The 20,954-nt window shown below is 40.1% G+C and overlaps 1 protein-coding gene and 1 long non-coding RNA gene across 5 annotated transcripts in view; one reads left to right on the top strand and one right to left on the bottom strand.

Annotated features, from left to right (window-relative positions):
* RAD50 (RAD50 double strand break repair protein) overlaps nt 1-18,140 on the top strand; it is a 258,372-nt gene extending 240,232 nt beyond the window's left edge. For all 4 annotated transcript variants that reach the window (XM_042250243.1, XM_042250244.1, XM_004008637.5 and 1 more), the window contains 4 exons: nt 13,469-13,554; nt 14,095-14,237; nt 16,330-16,463; nt 17,860-18,140. In XM_042250243.1, the coding sequence (XP_042106177.1) occupies nt 13,469-13,554; nt 14,095-14,237; nt 16,330-16,463; nt 17,860-18,046 (550 nt within the window). In that variant the 3' untranslated portion in view covers nt 18,047-18,140. The remainder of the gene's footprint in view (nt 1-13,468; nt 13,555-14,094; nt 14,238-16,329; nt 16,464-17,859) is intronic.
* On the bottom strand, nt 11,873-13,475 carry LOC114114849 (uncharacterized). The gene is made up of 2 exons (XR_009600659.1): nt 12,868-13,475; nt 11,873-12,761 (listed from the first exon to the last, which is right to left on the bottom strand). It is a non-coding gene; the product is annotated as an uncharacterized LOC114114849 (long non-coding RNA).
* Nucleotides 18,141-20,954: the final 2,814 nt, after the last annotated feature.

The raw sequence follows: 20,954 nt of genomic DNA, 5'->3' as shown, positions 1-20,954 counted from the left end.
TTTTATACCTCCTCAGCAAACTGTGTATATATGTATGTGCAAAATATATCTTGTCATGTGCATTAGGATTTTGTTCAATTAAGATTTGAGTGCTTGTACATTTGGTACTGTTTAGATATTGTATACTAAGTATGTAGAGATGAAGAAACAAAGTTCAGAAATAAATCCGTAAATGGTGAAAATTAACCATGATGATGGGAATAACTGAGGGTCTACTTTAGGCCTTTTCTAAGGCAGGATCTTTTTTGAGACTGTGACATTTAAGCTGGAATGTGATCCATGCAAGATATGCAGAAAGCGGAGATTCAGGCATTCCAGATGGAAAGAGAACTGATGCAGAGGCCCTAAGACCAATACAAACATGAGGTGTTCAAGGAATAGGAAGAAGGCAGGGGTGTCTGGGTACAGTGAGCAGGGGAATCAGGTCAGAGAGGAGTGGTCCCCAGAGCATGCCATGCCTTGCAGCTTTGGTTAATAGTTCGATTTTATTCAAAGTGTGATGAGAAGTCACTGGAGTGTTTGAAGCAGGGAGGTAGTATAGCCCGATTCGTAGTTGGAAGAAATCACACTTGTTGCTGTGTAGAGAATGGATTGTGGAGGCACGCGGGAGAGTGGTGGACTGGACCAGGATGGTAGCCGTGGAAATGGAGAGCAGTAGATGGGCTCAAGTTTTGTTTTGGAAATAGAATTTACAGGCCTTGCTTCTGAACTGAATGTAGGGGAGGAAGGGGGGGGGGGGGGCAAAGGAAGACTGATCCTACATATTTTTTCATGAGCAATAGGATGTTGGGGGAGCAAATTCCCACTCCCTGAAAGGGGCAGGATTGGGGAGGAGAAAGTGTTTTGGACACTTGAAGTTTGAGGTGCACTTTAAGTAGTGATGTAAGGGAGGCAGTTGGATCTATAATTTAGAGTCTACAGTTCAAGGGAAAGCTATACATTTAGGAATTATCAGGACTGATGCTGAAGCTCAAACCCCAGTACTTTGGCCACCTCATGCGAAGAGTTGACTCATCGGAAAAGACCCTGATGCTGGGAGGGATTGGGGGCAGGAGGAGAAGGGGACAACAGAGGATGAGATGGCTGGATGGCATCACCAACTCGATGGACATGAGTTTGGGTGGACTCCGGGAGTTTGTGATGGACAGGGAGGCCTGGCGTGCTGCGATTCATGGGGTCGCAAAGAGTTGAACACGACTGAGCGACTGAACTGAACTGAACTGAACTGATGTAGTATTTAAAGCCATGGAATGAGATTACGTATGGAATAATTGTGGAAGAGATGGGAAGGGTCCCAAAACTCATGTTTACTAATGGAGTGAAGAAGTAGCTGATGAAGAAGGAAAAAAAAATTAGAGGCATAGTAGCTTGAAAACCAAGGAAAGAAACTATTTCAGGAATCTAATGTTATTGAGAGGTCAAATGAGATAAGGATTAAGAAGTGACCCTTGATTTGATAAAATGGAGACTGTTCATGACTTTGAGGAACAAACTTAGTGGCATGGTTGGAACTGAAGCCTTAGCGTTGAATGAGGAGACAGTAGGTGGTAAGAAATGAAGACAGTGAGTACAGTGAACTCTTTATTAAAAAAAAAAAAAAATTTCTGTTGTGAAGAGTAGCAGGAAAATGGGGGCTGACTAGAAGGGGCTTGAACACCAAAGTAGGTATGTAGACTGGTTTTATCCTGAATCTTCTATTTTTTTAAATCCTAAATCTTAAGTGTACGTGATTCTGCTATAAAGTAGCTCTTCCTCTTAGTACACTGACTTGCAGACCTGGGGTTTCATAGGTGTTAACTGAATGGAAAACTGTACCTAGAAGCCCTCCAGCTAACCCTGCAAGACCCTGAGAGCACTGACAGCAGAAATAAAAATTCCCTCAGTGGGACACCTGTTCATTGAAAAAAATCCCTGTTCTGTTCTCTCTGGGGAGATAGAAATATACCTTGTTGTTCCTGTAAAGTTGTAACCGCTCAACAGGAGAGACCATGGTAGGTGGTCCACGGTCGGTATTGACCTGGGCCATGAGTAATGAAGGGCATTTCAGTAGAGAAAAGAGCTTCAATCATAGAGGCATCACGCTAAGCAGAAGGCGGGCATATGTGGGAGCTTGTGGGTTGCGGGATAGAGCGGTGCTTCCCAGCAGTTTAGGCTTGCCTAAGAAACAAAGGCAGGCTGTTTACTGAGTTCTGTTGTCTGGCATTTAGATGGATTCTTCTAAATGAGAAGAAAAGAAGTGGTACAGATTTCCCCAAAATTGAGTGTTTGTGAGCATATGCTTGCAACTCTTCTCAAGGTTTATACTAGGAGCCTTAAATTTGCCTTCTCACCTAGAAGAAAGTAAGGTCCAAAATTTCCCTCATTGTTTCACCTCTTAGAAGAAGCATGCAGTCGTCCTAATTGTTGCATTCATCTATCTATTTAAGATAACACAGGAAATTAACAGTGCATTTTCAAGAAAAGCTGATTACCATCTGTTATTAGTAATCATCTAAAACCATCACTGATTGTCAGCATTACCAATGGTCAGAGACACTCGACAAGGGGATAACATCCATTATTTAGAATTTACTATCCCTTATCCACTCCCTTAATAGAAGCCATCAATTAAAATTAAGTGATTTTGGAATATATCATTCAAAGTACACAGTTCTGCCGTATTCCCAAAATGTTACACTATTTCCCCCCAAATGTGGGATGTTGAATATTGTCATACTTCTTCTGAGACTCAGTGGAAACACGTAAGTTTTATATCCAGGGCAGCCAGGTTTCTCCGAGTCTCTCCAGAACCCGGCTTCTTACACTCCGTGAGGGCTTGATGCTGGGCTCACCTCGTGGCTGTCATTCTCATTCTTATCTTAGATACAGCGCAGTTTCACATCAGCCCCCACAGCAGCAAACAAGTAGATTACAAACCCCAATGACAGCTAGTGCCATTTCACAATGACTTGAAGGTTTTTTAACCAAATATTTATCAACCACTATAGCAATAGTGGTTGACCCATTACCTGAATTTTAAAAGCTGATATTTGGGAGTCTGGTCAAAGGAAATTACAGCAGTTCAGTAATTTCAAAGGTTTTAGGAAATTAGTTTAATAGTCTTAAAGGGTTTATCTAGAAAAAGAGGACATTTTTCTTATAAATGTGCAGCTTAAGATTGGCAAGTTAGGGATTTTGAATTGTGGTAAGTAATAAAAATCACTACTAGTTTGGAACACAATACTCAGTAAAATGTGATACTCATCATATCATTTCCCTTACACTAGAGGGCTTCCGCTGACCTATATGTAGGAAGACAGGAAGTTCTCATGGTGGTAACTACAGTAGGGAAGAGTATTCAGTATAATAATGAGCAATAAAATTGACCTTAGCCAGTTTTCTGGCAACCTGTATATCTCAGGAAGTGAAGCGAAGCAAAGTAAAAGCTGCTCAGTTGTGTCCAACTCTTTGCAACTCTGTGAACCGTAACCCACCAGGCTCTTCTGTCCATGGAATTCTCCAGGCAAAAATACCGGAGTCGGGAACTAATGAGTGAAGAAGCATATGAGAAATACATAAAATCTATTGAGGAGTGAAAATGGAACCCCTAACTAAACTAGTTTGAAACAATTTAGCATAGTTGTCTTAAAATTAGGGGTGGATATGTATTTAAAAAGCAACTTTTAAGAAAAGAAACCACTTGTAACAATGTTTCCTGAAGAAAACACCCCTTAACTTCCTAATGACTTCAGATAAACACTGTGCATCTTTTTGACAGCACCCTACGATTTTTAGGCCAGGCTCCAGTTACAATATTCAAAATTTCTGAAATTATATGTGGTAAAACTAGTTATAATAATTATGTAATTCAAGGATAACACAGTTATCTTAAGCCTTATATAATTTTGTAACTTGCTTACAGCCATCCCTGCATTTGGGTCAAAATTATCTTCCCCCTAGAAAATAGCTGGCAGGAGAGAAAAGTTTGTTTGTTGTATAGCGTCCAGTAAAGAATATTACTATCTTAATTTTGCAATACACTGTTTTTATACAATGAAGCAACAACCTTGCAGGAGAATAAGAAACAATTTAATAATAAAATATTTCAACTTCTTAATTAAAAATACTGGAGTGGGTTGCCATTTCCTACTCCATTTGGTACAATTTTATGTGCAAGGATGAGAATAGTATTGTTGGAAAAAGTCTTTGCAAGTATAATCTTTTCTACTGCTTTCATTAGGAAGGCTCGTCTTTGGCCCCTTTAATATTTACTGAAATAGCTTGAGTTATGGGGAAATCCAGTTCAAAATTTGCCATTGTACATGCATTTCTGACTTTGAATAGCAAAATGGTAACTAACGTTCCTCAGGAGTTGGAGCCCTGGAGATGGCTTAAATATGAAAGGTGTAACATTTGAAAAGGTGTTTGTCTGGCAGGTGAGGTTTTAGTCTACTTATTATCTGACCACTCCATTTCATGCATTCAGTTCTCTGCTAATGACCAAGTCCTGTGATGATTTTAGAAGTGGCCAGAGAGCAGCAGCAAACTCTGAACCACTGTCCTGGGGATGCCTAACATTCTTCACTTGTGACATCAAGCGAGAACCCATGTGTACTTAGAAAGTAGATAACTTCAAGGCTTGCAGAAGCTTTTTATTAAAGGCCTAAGAGTGGAGACAGTTTGACAGCTTAGAACAAAAAGGAAAATCATGTAGAAATTGCCGGGGCAGAAGCCATAGTGCAAAGAGGTGCTGACGGACAGGACAGTCAGCTTGGCATTCGAAGGGTTGTGTGCGTGAAGAAGGAAGAGGGACATGTATGAACACAGCTCTACACACTGTATTAGTTCATACTCCGTTCTCTCTCTGTCTCTCTCAGTAGACTATTTTTTGAGCAGTTTTAGGTTCATAGTAAAATCGAGCAGAAAATACTGAGATTTCCCATATACCTCTGTCTCCGTCCTTCCCTGACCATAGCCTATCCCACAGTCATCCCTTACCAGAGTGGTACATTAGATGAACGTCATACTCGCCAAAATCTGAAGTTCCCATTTGGGTTCACTCATGGTGTTCTACACTCGGTGCAATTAGACAAATGTTTAATGTCATGTAACTAGCCATGTAGCCTGGCACGCTGCAGTCCACGGGATTGCAAAGAGCCGGACCCGACTGAAGAACAGCTACTCATATAGCATCATACGGAATAGTTTCACCTGTGTGAGTCTTTTCGTCTTTTGGCCTCGTTTTGCCCCCTTTCAAACAGTAAATATCTTAGGCTTTGGTCATCTCTGAGGATCACATTCTAAGACTTTCATGGATGACTAGAATTTAAATACCACTAAAACCATCCTTTGTCCTTATAAAATGCAATAGATTGTTACTGAGATTTTCAAGACAATCTTTCAGATTACCAAGAATATTTCAGTATAAGACTGATTTATAAATCACTGTTTTCTTAGATCTTAGAACTTTTCATTTTATTTTGGGAGATCCTTTTTCACAAAACATACACATAACATGTGTCAGTATTATATGCATTTAACTGAGTGACATGTACACTCCAGACACAGGTGGGGCTGACACAGCTAGCCCGATGACCATCTACCTACAATAGTTTCTAGCCTATGAAATTTATGTCTTTGCCTAAGCAGAATCATAGTTTACTAGATGTCATGGACCTTCAAGGTCATTCTTAAGTGTTAATTACCTGTAACATACAGGTGCTGTAATTTTTTCTTCCTTTGTATATCATAATATTTTGTACCACTTAACCCATTCAGCCTTGTATTACAGATATTTTTTTCCTCCGGGAGCTGGTGATGGACAGGGAGGCCTGGTATGCTGCAGTTCATGGGGTCACAAAGAGTCGGCCATGACTGAGCGACTGAACTGAACTGATACCATTATTCTGCAAATTACAGAACATGGTTCAGATTGGGACTTGAAATTTCCTTGACAGGCTCTGACATTTATTCAACACTTCAGTAGAATTACACTGATGAGACATTTTCATTTTCTTCACAGTGCTTTTGCATGTATGTACACATTTGCTTTGTGTGAACAGTATCATATTGTAGATACGTTTTGGTTTTTTTCACTTTACCATGTGATGAAATTCACATTTGTATAGATAAATACCTCATTATTTTTAATGGCTGCATAATATTCTGCAAGGTGGATGTTACCTACTTTATTTGACCACTGACAGACATATTAGGAAGCCTTTAAGTGTTTGCTACTGCAGATAATGCTACAATGTATGTCTTCTTACACTTGTGCAGATATATCAGAAAGATGGCTACTTAGAAATAGAGCTGCTGGGTCAGAGGGTGTGTACATTTTTAACTTGTTTGTGCCACATTGCCTTCCAAAAGCACAAAGTTTGTTTCTGCCAGTAGTGTATGAAAGTACCTACTTAAATATATGACATTTCTTTATGTCTGCTTTACATATTATCGACTTTTAAAATTTTTGAGTCTTACACATAAAATGTTCTCACTTTACATTTCCCTGTTTAATAGTGAGGTTAGATGTCTTTTCATATGTTGGCTGTTTGTATTTCTTCTCCAGGAATTGTCCAGTCATAGCTCTTTGCCAAGTTTTCTATTAGGTTGTCTTTTTCTAAGTGATCTACATTATGATTTTAAAATAGATTCTGGATATTAATCCTTTGCACACACACCACAAGGAGTTTTTCCTAGTTTGTCATTTGCCATCAGCTTTCTTGATAGTGTTATCTGTGGCTCAGTGTTTAGGTCAGTGAATCTTTGGTCTTTTAATGCTTGACTTCTCAATTACAAGGGCCTTCCCAGTCCTAAGATTACAAAAAAAATTTTTAATAGTCTTATTTATTTTTCATCTTTTATTTGGACTTTATTAGAAATTTGATAAAAGATAGTGATGTAATTTTAATTTTTTCCTCTTCCAAGCACTATTAAAACCTTTCCCATTGACTTGAAATGTCAGTTATAAAGTTCTGTATGTAGTTGGTTTAATTTTTATTCTTGTCCTCTATGATTTTATTCATTGGCATTATCTCTCATATATGAACTTTAGAGTCATCTTGTGGGTTTTATTTAAAAAATTATTTAATCTTGTTGGAAGTTTTGTTTGGATTGCATTTAATTTATGGGTTACTTGAGGGAAAATGTTTGCAATATTGAATCTCCCATTGGAGTCCTGTAATGTATTTATTCAGGATGGTTTTGTTCTATTGTCAAGTATTATAACTTTTTCACTTCTCCTGGTATTTCTTAGTTTTTATTGCCATCATGAATAGGATCCATTTTTCTATTATATTTCATACTGAATTTTGCTATAGTAATGTATGTTTATTTCTGACCACCTTGTCAGTCTTAATAGTTGTCAGTTGACTTCTTAGGTTTTCTGAGTATATAGTTATATCATCTGCAGAAACAATAGCAAGTTCTTTTTTGTCCCTCTCATTTAGTCTTCATTTCTCTTTATCGTCTTGTTCAGTTGTTAGGGATCTCCAGGACATTATTTTAGAGTAGCAGTAATAAAAGTTCTCTTTCTCTTGCTCTTAGCTTTAAGAGGAACACTTCTGTATATTTTAACAGTAAGTTTGATGTTTGCTGTGGCTATCCGATAGTCATCTTGTCTAATTAAGAAATTTTTCTGTTTCTCTGTATTTAGTTTTTATCAAAACTCAGTATTATACTTTCTGACATCTGTTTAAATAATATTTTCTTGTAATCTTTTAATGAAGTGAATTATCTTAATTTTCTGTTGTACCATTCTTGGGTTCTTGAGATAAACACTATTTGGTTGTAATACACTGTTTTTAATATGCTCAGCCCTAAATTTGGTATTATTTAGAATGTTTGTATCTGTATTTGTAAGCAAAATAAGCCTATCCTTTTTTTTCTTACTTATGTTTCTCCTTGCTATGTAGTATTTACATGCTTCAGAACTAGGTGTACCTTGAAGATATGAAAACATTCACTTGTAAAACTATCTGAGCCTGATGGCTTGAAAGATGGCATTTTGACTGCCTGTTCAAATAATTTTGATTATATTCAAGGGCTGTTAATATCCCATTTTTCTCTGATCTTGAGCACATTACTAATTTGATTAAATCTCCGTTTTCTCCCCAGCTTCTGTTTTGTTTTATTGAGAAATAGTTAACATACAGCACTGTATATGTTTAAGGTGTATGGCATAGTGGTTTGATGTACACATGTTATGAAGATTACTAAAGTAGGTTTGGTTAACATCCATCATCTCATGTAGATAAAAAGGAAAAGAAAATGTTGTGATGAGAACTCTTAGGATCTACTCTCCTAGCTGTCTTTTGTCATACAGCAGTGTTAAGTATAGTTAACATATTGTATATTACATACCTAGTACTCTTGCCTGGCAAATCCCATGGACGGAGGAGCCTGGTAGGCTGCAGTCCACGGGGTCACACAGAGTCGGACACAACTGAAGCGACTTAGCAGCAGCAGCAGCAGTACATATTTATAAGTGGAAATTAAATTCCACATGTAAGTGAGATCTTACAGTATTTGTCTTTTTCTGACTGACTTCTTTTAACATGCCTTCAGGGTCCATCCAACATCATTCCAAATGGTAGGACTTCTTTGTTTTTTATGGCTGAATAATGTTCCATTATATGTATAAATGTATGTGTGTGTATAGATTTGATATACTGAGATATACATATGCGTATAGAGATATATATCTCACACCTTCTCTATCTGTTCATTCCATGATGGGCATAGGTTGTCTCTGTCTCTTAGCTGTTGTGAACTGTGCTGCTGTGAATGGGGGAGGGGGTGCAGATAGCTTTTCAAGTTAGTGTTTTCCTTTCCTTTGGATATATTCCCCAAAGTGGAATTACTAGATTATACGTTGCTTCTGGTTTTAATTTTTTTAGGGCTCTATACTGTTTCCCGCGGTGGCTATAGAGTTCACAGTGTGTCCTACCAGCGGTGCACAAGGGTTTTCTTTTCTCCACATCCAAGCCATCATTCGTTACGTTTTGTTGGTGATGGATGTTCTAAGAGGTATGAGGGGTTCTTTCATTGTGGTTTTAATCTGCATTTCCCTAATGACTGTTAGCATCTTTTTCATGGACCTTTTAGCCATTCGTATATGTTCTTTGGGAAAATGTCTGTTAAGGTCCTTTGTCCATTTTTAAGTTGAGTTTTTTTTTTTTTTTCCCCAGGTTGTATGAGTTCTTTATATATTTTGGATATTAACTCCTTATCAAATACATGGCTTTCAAATATTTTTCCCACCCCATAGGTTGTCTTTTCACTTTGTTGTTTGTTTCTTGTGCAGAAACTTCTTTTAGTTTAATGTAGACCCCCACTTTGGTGTTATTGTTTGTGCTTTAGCTATGATTTCCAAAAATCATTACCAAGACCCATGTCAAGAACTTTCTTCTGGGAGTTTCATACTTTCAGGTTTTACATTTAAGCCTTTGATTCATTTAGAGTTCATTTTATGAGTGATTAAAATAGGGATCCAGTTTCATTCTTTTACATGTGAGTATCCCGTTTTCCCAACACCATACTGAAGAGACTGTCTTTTCTCCATTGAGAGTTTTTGGTTCCCTTGTCAAATATTAGTTTACTGTATGTGTCTGGGTTAATTTCTGGGCTGTCGATTATGTTCTGTTGATGTATTTGTCTTTTTATGCCAGTGCCATACTAGTTTTTTTTGAAGTCTCTTTTTATATTGAAGTATCAATATAGTTGATTTACAATGTCATGTTTGTTTCAGATGAACAGCACAGTGATTCAGTTACACATATATCTGTATATATTATTTTACAGATTCTTATTCCTTATAGGTTATTACAAAATATTGAGTATAATTCCCTGTGCCAATACAGTAGGTCCTTATTGGTTATCTGTTTTATTTACAGTAGTGTGTATATGTTCATCCCAACCTCCTAATTTATCCCTCTCCTCCCTTCTTCCCTTTGGTAACTATAAGTGTTTTCTGTGTCTGTGGGTCTATTTCTGTCTTTTAAATAAGTTTATTTTAATCTTTTCTTTAATTCAGATTCCACATATAAACAATATCTTACGATCTTTGTCTTTGTCTTTGGCTTGTTTCACCTTAGCATGAACATCTCTAGGTCATCCACGTTGCTGCAGATGGCATCATTCCGTTCTTTTAATGACTGAGTAACGTTCCATTATATTCATGCACCACATCTTCATCTCTTGATGGACGTTTAGGTTGTTTCTGTGTCTTGGCTGTTATGCAGTGTGCAGTGAACATCAGGGTGCGTGTATCTTTTCCAGTTTTGTTTTTCCCTGGACACATGCCCAGGAGTGGGAATGCTGGATCATATGATAGTTCTATTTTTAGCTCTTAAAGGAAGTTTCATCTCTTCTCCATAATGGTCGCACCGCTTCACACCCCACCAACAGCACAGGAGAGTTTGCTTTTCTCTGCACACTCTCCTGCACTTATTGTTTGCAGACTTTCTGATGATGGCCATTCTGACTGGTTTGAGGTGATACCTTATTGTAGTTTTGATTTGCATTTCTTTGAGATGTTGAGGATCTTTTCATGTGTGTTTTGATTATCTGTATATCTTTTCAGAAATGTCTATTTAGATCTTCTGCCCATTTATTGATGGGTTGTCTTTTTTGGGGTTTTTTGAGCTGTGTAAGCTGTTGGTATATTTTGGAGATTAATTCCTTGTTGGTTGCTGCTTTTGCAAAGATTTTCTCCCATTCTGTGGGTTGTCTTTTCATTTTATCATTTCCTTTGCTCTGCAAAAGGTTTTTAATTAGGTCCCTTTTGTTTGTTTTTAATTTTCATTACTCTAGGATATGGATCCAAAAGGATACTGTGCAATTTATTTTAAAGTGTGTTTTGCCTGTGTTTTTCCTCTAGGAATTATAATTATACAGTGTAGTCTTGTCTTTAGGTCTTTAACCCGTTTCGAGTTTACTTTTGTGTGTGGTGTTAGAAAATGTTCTGATTCCATTCTTTTACATGTAGGTGTCCATCTTTCCCAGCACCACTTATTGAAGAGACTCTTTTCTCCATTGTATATTCTTGCCTCCTTTGTCATAGATTAATTGTCTATGGTAGTACAATACTGTTTTAATTATTATAGCTTTAGTATAACTTAGAATCAGGAAATACAATACCATTGCATTGTTCTTTTCTCAGGTTTGTTTGGCTATTTGGGGTCTTTTGTAGTTCCATGTAAGTTTCAAGAGTGTTTTCTATTTCTATTAAAAATACCATCGGAATTTTGATAAGAATTGCATTGTATTACATACATGGCTTTGAGAAGTATTAACATCTTAACATAATTAATTCTTCCAATCATGAACATAGGGATACCTTTCCATTCTTTTTTTCATTTTGGCTGTGTCGCCTGGCTTGTGGGATCTTAATTCCCTGACCAGGGATTGAACCCATGTAGTTACTGTAATCACTGCATAGTGGGGCTATAAACTCCATATTAGCAGAGAGAGAAGATACAAAGTGGGATTCCCATGTGGCTCAGTGGTAAAAGAATCCACCTGTCAATGCAGGAGACACTGGTTCGATCCCTGAGTTGGGAAGAGCCCCTGGAGTAGGAAATGGCAACCCACTCCAGTATCCATGCCTCGTGAATCCCACAGACACAGGAGCCTAGCGAGCTACGTACAGTCCATGGAGCCAGAGTCAGCCATGAGTGAGCGACTGAGCATGCATGCAAGATACACAGTGAATGGTCTGGCAATTGCTGACATCAGTGCTGCCTGCCACACTCCTGGGCGAGTGTAAGGACTAGTTTTTTCTGTCAGCAGACCCACACATGGGTGAGGATGCACCACCTCCGATGTCCCAGGGAGCCATGGTGTAGACTATACGCATGCATCTTGGACATGTGCGCCCCACCTGGAGCTTGTTCTCCACATTGAGAGTGCTTAGTTATGCTAATTATGGACGATTTTTAACTTGAATGGAAAGATGACATTTTTTAAAAGTCATTTGAAGAATCAAGATCATAATGTATAAAGCTAAGGATCACATGATTCACCTCAAGAACATTCTCTGAGGTTTTTTGGTTTTAAACAAATACTTAGAAGTTGTCTCTCTGTCCTTTTGAAAGAAGTATAAAATCTGAGGTAAATATATAAAAGTAGAAAATAGAGACTTGTTGCATTCTCATCAACAGGCAGAATATGGTTTTTTTCCAGGGTTTATACTTAAAAATCCTTCATCTGATATTTAAAATGTATTTATGTTGAGTCATTTCTTTCTCTTTTGCTGGTAAACCAGAAGATCATGAAATGATTCTGCAGAGGCAGGAGCATTACGTTCAGTTTCTTTTTTTGTATATATCAGATAAGAGACTTGCAAATGGGAGTGTGTCCGCCTCACATCCTTTGTATGGTGATGGCAGTGATGTTTGCCTTTTTGTGACTGTTGCAACATTTATTAATTCATAAACCCACTTCCAAAGAACCTAAGGGCTTTTTGGCGAAAGGTGACTATAGTAAAAACGATGTTAGATTTTGACAGGCTACTTTTGTTTTTACAGACATTTCTTTTCTTTTTCGTATTTCAAAACTACTAGTATTTCAAGAGTGTTGTGGGGGGTAGAGGGGTGCACAAAAGTTAATGCACATATTTGGAGTTAGGATTTCTGAATCTTTAACTAGGAAGGGAAAATAACATTTTGAAGTTCAGGTCAGCTTAAGCCTCTATATCCTCCTCTCTGAACCAGCACTTCTGGTTGGTAAAAAGCTCACAGATCTCAGAGACAAAAGCAGCTTCAGAGGTTGACTTCGGTAAACTGTAATAAAATAGAAGAGGAAAAAAAAGGCAGCAGTTCCAGAGATTCACCTATTTTCCCATGGATTAAGGGACCCTGTACACCTTCTATCCCCTCTTTAACTCACTGTCATCCGTTTAGCAGAGCTTCCTATATAACCAGTTGGTATCAGTAGAAACAGCACTTCTGTTAAACCTAAGGAAAAGTCTCATAAAAAACTCTTTTCAGAAGTTTTCCCAGTACTTAAGCATTTAAGGGAATGTTTGTCTTACCATGGAGCTTCCCTGGTGACTCAGATGGTTAAGAATTTGCCTGTAATGCAGGAGACCAGGGTTTGATCTAGAGAGTGAAAGTGGAGAAGGATAAGGACCCTGGAGTGCTGGAATTATATATGCCTGACAGTTTGCAGTACTAGCCAATAGTAAGGTTTTGGTTCTATTTATTTTTTCTAGCTCTTACTATATTCTACTTTTATTATTAATATGGGGGAAGTTATCTCACTGTTATGATGTTACTTACTCTATATATTATTAAACATTTTGTATATTTTTTAATATATACTGTTAAATATATTGGTCTTCCCTGGTGGCTCAGATGGTAAAGAATCTGCCCTCAATGCAGAAGACCCAGGTTCGATCCCTGGGTTGGGAAGATCCCCTGGAGGAGGAAATGGGCAACCCATTCCAGTTAAATATTATGTTATCTTTACCAGTGGATTCTTTTTCCAGAGCAATAATGAAATTTCACAGTATGAAAATGGAAGAAATCAACAAAATTATTCGTGACCTTTGGCGAAGTACCTATCGTGGACAAGGTAATTAACATGGTGTAACATGAATGCTCTTTCTAAAGCCCTGTGTCAAGCTCTTGCTTCATATGACCTCTCATCATGTCAGTATTACCTCTAGATCCCTTTCTGAACATCTTTCAGATTTTCTAAGAATTCTTATCTTGACAATATCTTGTAGAAAGAAAAAATGCAAAGTTTTCTATTCCAAAGCCTGACAGGACTTACAAATTTGGCTATGGTACAGATTATATTTAGCTGATGACATAATAGGTTCTGTTGAAGTGCAGATAGGGATAAGCTGAAATGAGATAAGAAGAAAACCATTAGGAGGAAATTCTTAATAGGGGAACTAAGAAAAGGGCACAGCTGAGAGCAAGGGTTGGTTGGGTATCTGGTTGCTTCTGGCCAGGAATCCTCATAACCAGGGAAAAGTTTCCAAACCACCCAGTGTTTCCCCTGGGAATCTCAGCCTCACATGTTGCTTATAACGCTCTTTGATAAGGTTTGCAAATGACAAAAGGCTGCAGAGTATAGGTTCCTACAATCTTCTTCTTTCTGTATCAGATATTGAGTACATAGAAATTCGATCAGATGCCGATGAAAATGTATCAGCTTCTGATAAAAGGAGGAATTACAACTACCGAGTGGTGATGCTAAAGGGAGACACAGCCTTGGATATGAGAGGGCGTTGCAGCGCCGGACAAAAGGCAGGTATCTTCATGAACGTAAGGCCACCTGTACACAGAAAATTGACAGAGAAATGATCGTCAGCACAGAGGAAGCAGCCAAGGTGCCCGTGAATGGTGGGAAGCTCCTTATAGCGTCATTGCTGCCACATGAAGTGAGCCAGGCTCACTCACTCTCATTACACTCTCAATTCTAACCAGCATTTCCTGCAACATTGTATAACGTAGGCTTTTAGAAGAAGGGCCTGAAGCAGTCTCACAGGATAGCGTAAATGTAGAGCAAAAAGCTGAAGGCCATTCATTGTTTCATGGCATTCCTTATGAGAATAAGGTTATTTGATCATCAGTTATAGACCCACACTAATTTATGTGCTACCAAGAAAGAAAAAACTCAATAGTAATTCTAAGCTGCATCTTGATTTCAGAGAAGTCAAAGGATAAGGAACGGTATGTTTTAGAATCGGTGACATACAGTATTAGCAAACCAGACCCTAGATTGAGCCAGCTGAGGCATTACAGTAACTGAGTCTGATAGAGAAGGCCGCCTCACCATAGGACTGAGTCCCCACCACCACTCCCCAGTCTAGCCTTGGGGCCTGGGGACCATCTGAAAGCAGGGTTTACCAGAGGCAAAGGCTGTGAAAGCCACAGGTGCCTGTGCCCCACCGCCACAGGGACTCAGTGCTGGGCCAGGCCACCCAGCTCTGCAGGGAGCTCTGGGAGGAAGCCGAGGCTGGATGTGCAGAGCACAGAGGACTGATACTTCAAAAAGTTGGGAAGATAGGACCTGCATCCTTGGGGAACAATGGTGGGTTCTTTCACTGTGCGCTGGTTTGTCCCCAAAATGTTACCGGTTTTTTATCTTCCTCCTTTGCAGATTAGAAGAGTATTATCAGTATTACCTCTGGACCCCTGATTCTTAACAAAATTTTATAATTCTGTAAATGGATGCTCACATCATCTGAGTTATTCACATTAAAAAGTTTGCAATTTTTTAAAGACACTGTGCATATATTTTTGTCATCAACCCAGACAGCTGATACCAATTTATAAGGCATCTGCAGATTATTATCTTAATCAGATTGCAAAAATGACAAATTTGTGATCTATAATCAATATCCCTTGAGTTTGAAACATGTCTGTTTGGATTAAAAATACTTTCTGAACAAAAGCAGATTTCCTGTAGCTACTATAAATTATAAAAATGAGTGCTCGTGTTTCCTTGGTGTTGAGTGACAGCACAGACAGATGCTTTGTAGAGGTGGGCCAGGAGCTCCAGCCCTGCTCCACTCTGGATGGGCGCTAGTGGCGGCAGGAGAGGAGGGCTGGCCCATGGCCCTGGCGTCTTCAACCTGCCAGCCTGCCCTGCGCGCCAGAGAAAAGCTCTGAACTGCCCTGAGATCACTCACTCACTCACTGATGCACCTTTGCTCACAAATCTGGGGGTGGAGGGGACATTACAGCTCACACACAAAGAAGTGTATACTTCCTAAACTAGTCCTTCCCTCTTAATTCTGTGACCCTGGACCCTCAGATGGCTTCAGTGGCAGTCTCAGTGTTAGGTTTCTGTTATCCACAAAAGCTCCTCATAGTTTTGGTTGTGTGGATTTTCTACAGTCAAGCTTAAATAGAACCATACTTCTGTACTCATAGTTTCCCTCTCCCTCCCTCTCAGAATCATACACACAAACATTTAAGTTTGGATTAGAGCAATGGTGCCACTTTGGTTCCACAGAACAGAGAGATTTAAAGGTGTCTCCAAGAGAAAAGGTGTCTGTGAGGCTCTAGAAAGTGTGTTATATCCAAGTTTTCTAACATCATCAGGAAAATAGCCAGATTATGAATTTTTAAGGTTGTTCATCTTATACCACTATTAAAATTGTCAGTAGCATTAGATAGGTGTTAACTGCATTTCTGATGCAGGTCTCTAATTGGAAGCTTTGTTACAGCTGACATGAGGTGTGGCCTGGCATTTTAATGAGGTGCACCTAAGGTCAGTGAGCCTGTGACACTGCCCCACCTGTCCCTTCAAAAGACCTGGTGCCAGTCTGCCTGTTTTCCTCAGGTGAATGAGAAACGTGTGCAGTGCTGAGCTCTGGCCCCCTTTTTCCAGGTATTAGCCTCACTCATCATTCGCCTAGCCCTGGCTGAAACATTCTGCTTAAACTGTGGCATCCTTGCTTTGGACGAGCCAACGACAAATCTTGACCGAGAAAACATTGAATCTCTTGCACATGCTCTGGTTGAGTAAGTATCTCAAATTTGAGGCCAAGTTATGACTGTTTTTAAAGGAAGAGTAAGAGAATTCTCTGGTGAAAATTGAATCCTCTGTAGATGTGTCCTCCTTGGGGAACTGGTTCTACCAGATCTTAGGCTTTACCTTGCTAGTAATTTTCCAGATGCTTAAAAAAAGAACTACCTGGTGAACAGATGCCCTAGACACACATCCTACCTCTCCCCAAGAGTGTTCACATTGAGGGTTTCCTGGCTTGGTTTGGTTTTCCTGTAAACCCACCAGAGGGGCCCATGTGTCTTAGACAGGAGTTAGCGTGCTCCACTAAAGCATTTCTAGGTGGTAATAGTGGGTTTTAAACTCTCCCCAGCTTCTCACATGTGTCAGCGTCTATGAGGAATGACAGCTCTTACTCAAAGAGTGTATTAGTGGTGAAGTAGAATCCAGACTGCAGACACGCCTATCACAGTTCACCGGTGGGGTGGTGCCAGCTCTAGGGGTAGAGAGCCCTTGCTTCTGCACGGTGCCAGCAGAGGCCGGGAAGTCTCCATGAGATGGAGAAGCTCTTCTGGGGGCTCTTCACTCCAGACAGACTTCCTAGCAGAGAGAACGTTTCCTGTGATGGGAGACTTGAGTGGCCCCAGAGCCAGCTGTCTCCGGCCATCTCTCTCAGCAGTCCCGTGTGACCCACAAGCATGGGTTGGTGCTTGTGAAACCTAAGTGCATCCAGCTCCAGGCAAGGGGTAAATAAGCGGTTAGTTAAAAGAAAAAGTCTCAAGTCTCAGACTCATAACTAGTTACCTCAGCATATAGATAACAAGCAAAAATGTTCTCAGTACACCCACTCGGGCCCCCTGTGTGTCATACCAGTGATGCGTCTAGTGACTGGTGGTGGCAGAATTCTAAGTAGACCCAGCTCCTAAGAAGGCAGTGGGGCTCACAGTGTTATTCCCCTTGCCTGTAGTCTTTTTGAATAGTTTTCTTCCAGAGAAAACTAATGTCAGGTCAAGAAAACCCCAGGAATAAGTCAGACTCCTAAAGTTGAGTGGCACAGATTATTAAGGAAAGTGTAATAAAACATGTCTACCTGCTTTAAGAATAAAACTAGTTCATCATGTATTCTCACCCGTCTTTAAACTAGACCTCAGTGAAGAGTCAGGCACACATCCCCACTGTCTGGAGAGGAGAGAGACTGCTACCCGGCTGGCCCGAAGGCCTGGATCCACCCCACCCCTCCCCCCTGCCACTTCCTGCAGGGCTGTCAGAGGCCCTGATACTCACACAACACAGGAAAAGCCTGGTCATCACACACAGCACACACTTTGTGTCTGACAGGGTTCTCAATGGCTTTTGCAAATAAAGGAGAGAGTTATGTATGTTCTTTAGTAATAAAATGTTATATTGTTTCAGGATAATAAAAAGCCGCTCACAACAGCGGAACTTCCAGCTTCTGGTAATCACTCATGATGAAGATTTTGTGGAGCTCCTAGGGCGTTCCGAATATGTGGAGAAATTCTACAGGATTAAGAAGAACATTGAGCAGTGCTCAGAGATTGTGACATGCAGTGTTAGTTCCCTAGGATCTTATGTTCATTAAAAACATTCAAGACTTACATACTTTAGAAACACTGGTCCTCTGGCAACTGCTTGTTTCTGGTATTGAGTCAATATGAAAATGTTCTTTCAAATAAGCTTTGTGTCTAGCGTTTTTAATGTCTGAGAGGTTCAAAAACCATCAAAAGTGTTCCACATGAAGTTTGGGCTGATTCTCTGAACTCCGTTCCTCTCCAGGCAGCACCTGACCAGCCTCAACAGCAGCAAAGATGCGCTCAGCCTCCCTGCTCCCCCCCTGCGCTAATGAGGAAGCCTGTAGGACCTGAAGCTTCTTACTAGACGTTCACCTCTCACAGCGCTAGTGAGAAGTAGTTTCTCTGCCTGGAAGCTACAGTTTGGGCATTAAAAAAAAAATCAGTGTTAAGATTTACCTCTAAATTTAGTTCATTGGATGTGGTTTTAAAAACTGAGTTATCAATATTAATATCTGAAGATAAAGAAATGATTATTAATATCTGGCTCTGCTCTTTACAAATCTAGGTAAGTGACCTCTTCCTCTTGGGACCTCAGTTTCTCCAACTAAAATTTGCAGTAGTCAAATGGGGGCTTCAGAGTTTGAAAGGAATCTTAAGTAATTTAATTTCAGTGCCCACTCTATTCCCTCCCCACATATCCCTACCAGGTAGTCCCCAAACCTGGGCTGTCTGAAGATAGGAAGTTCCCCACTGTGCACATCCATTTCTGGAAAGCTCTGCACAAAAGCAAGGCCTCCTCCTCACTGGGGTCCTGACCCGCCTTCTTGCAGGATCTCTAACTTTCCCATATGTCTGTGCTATTTCGTCAGCTTGGCCTTACCAAGTGTCCCGACTGCTCTCCCAGTGTGCAGCTCTGGCGGGGACAGGAAGCAGGGCTTGCTTCTGACGGGATCCAAGCAGCCCTGGAAAAGCCAGCCCCGTTTTCATTCTAGATGTTGTTTCTAATACGAGCCCAGTCATAGCCTGTCCCTCAGCTGACAACTTGAAGCCTTTCACAAGCAGGCCACAAGAGTGCTACCAAATCATGCACTTGTGAATTAGACTTTCAGCGTCTGTCAGTCACGTGGCACAGTCACTTTTGTGCCATCTGCAACTCTAATGAGCGTATGGTACAGACAGCCTTTTTCAACACAAGTCTAGAAAAGAATTAAGCCCTCAGGCTTTCAGCTATCTGTGATAGGCTGAATAATGGCCTCTGAAGATACTAAGGTTCTAATCTCAGGAACCTGTGAATGTTGCCTAATAATATGGCAAAAGGAACTTTGCAAATATGATTAAAATTAAGGATCTTGAGGTGGGGAAATGATCCTGGTGGGCTGAATGTAATTATGAGTACCCTAGTAAGGAGGGGGCAGAGAGGATGGGTGGCAGAAGAGAAGTCCTGACTGTATTGAGAGGCAGAGACTGGAGTGATGCACTTTGAAGGTGGAGGAACAGCTATAAACCAAGAAATACAGGCAACCACAGAAGCTGAAAAAAGGCAGATTCTTCTCTCAGAACCCCCAAAAGGAACCATCCCTGCTGACACCTCACTTTCAGTCCAGTAAACTGGTTTTTGGACTTATGGCCTTCAGATTACGTAAGAGAATAATACTTGTTTTAAGCTGCTAAATTTGTGCTAATTTGTTACAGCAGCAATGGGAACTAATACAGTATCCACTGTATATAACCAGTTTCTGTGCATCTGATGGTGATTATGTACCACTTTGAGAAAACTGGAAAAGGATTCAGTTTTCAGACGAAAACTTCATCATTTTCTGGTTCACATAAAGAACCTTGTTTGAGGAAGTCTGGTCCAGATCCTCACATAATCCCTGGAGGAAAGGGCCAAGCAGTAGAACCACCACTCCAGCCACCTGCTTCTTGTCCACTGACTAACTATGTTCAGTCATCCCGAATAGCGCTGAAAAACTAAAATTGAGAGAAATGCAAATCAAAACCACAATGAGGTACCATCTCATGCTGGTCAGAATGGCTGCTATCAAAAAGTCTACAAACAATAAATGCTGGAGAGGGTGTGGAGAAAAGGGAACCCTCTTACACTGTTGGTGGGAATGCAAACTAGTACAGCCACTATGGAGAACAGTGTGGAGATTCCTTAGAAAACTGGAAATAGAACTGCCATACGACCCAGCAATCCCACTGCTGGGCATACACACCAAGGAAACCAGAACTGAAAGACACGTGTACCCCAAAGTTCATCGCAGCACTGTTTATCATAGCCAGGACAAGGTAGCAACCTAGATGTCCATCAGCAGACGAATGGATAAGAAAGCTGTGGTACATATACACAATGGGGTATTACTCAGCCGTTAAAAAGAATACATTTGAATCAGTTCTGGTGAGATGGATGAAACTGGAGCCAATTATACAGAGTGAAGTAAGTCAGAAAGAAAAACACCAATACAGTACACTAACGCATATATATGGAATTTAGAAAGATGGTAACGATGACCCTATCTATATACAAGATAGCAAAAGAGACACAGATGTAAAGAACAGTCTTTTGGACTCTGTGGGAGAAGGCAAGGGTGGGGTGATTTGGGAGAATAGCATTGAAACGTATATTACCATATGTGAAACAGATCGCCAGTCTGGGTTTGATGCATGGGACAGGGTGCTCGGGCCCGGTGCACTGGGATGACCCTGAGGGATGGGATGGGGAGGGAGGCTCAGGATGGGGACACATGTATACCCATGGCTGATTCATGTCAATGTATGACAAAAACCACTACAATATTGTAATTAGCCTCCAATTAAATACATAATTTTTTTAAAAAAAGAAAAATCTAAAATTATTAGCCAGGCTAGCGTGATATCAAGAGTGGTACCATGAGGAAAGAACAGCAGACCAATCCTCACTCGGAGGATACAGCCAAGAATTCTAAGAGAGAACAAGTCAATTCCAGTCATCTT

Source organism: Ovis aries, chromosome 5, assembly GCF_016772045.2.
Source record: "Ovis aries strain OAR_USU_Benz2616 breed Rambouillet chromosome 5, ARS-UI_Ramb_v3.0, whole genome shotgun sequence".
Taxonomy (NCBI): Eukaryota; Metazoa; Chordata; class Mammalia; order Artiodactyla; family Bovidae; genus Ovis; species Ovis aries.
This window is presented reverse-complemented; position numbering and strand designations above follow the sequence as displayed.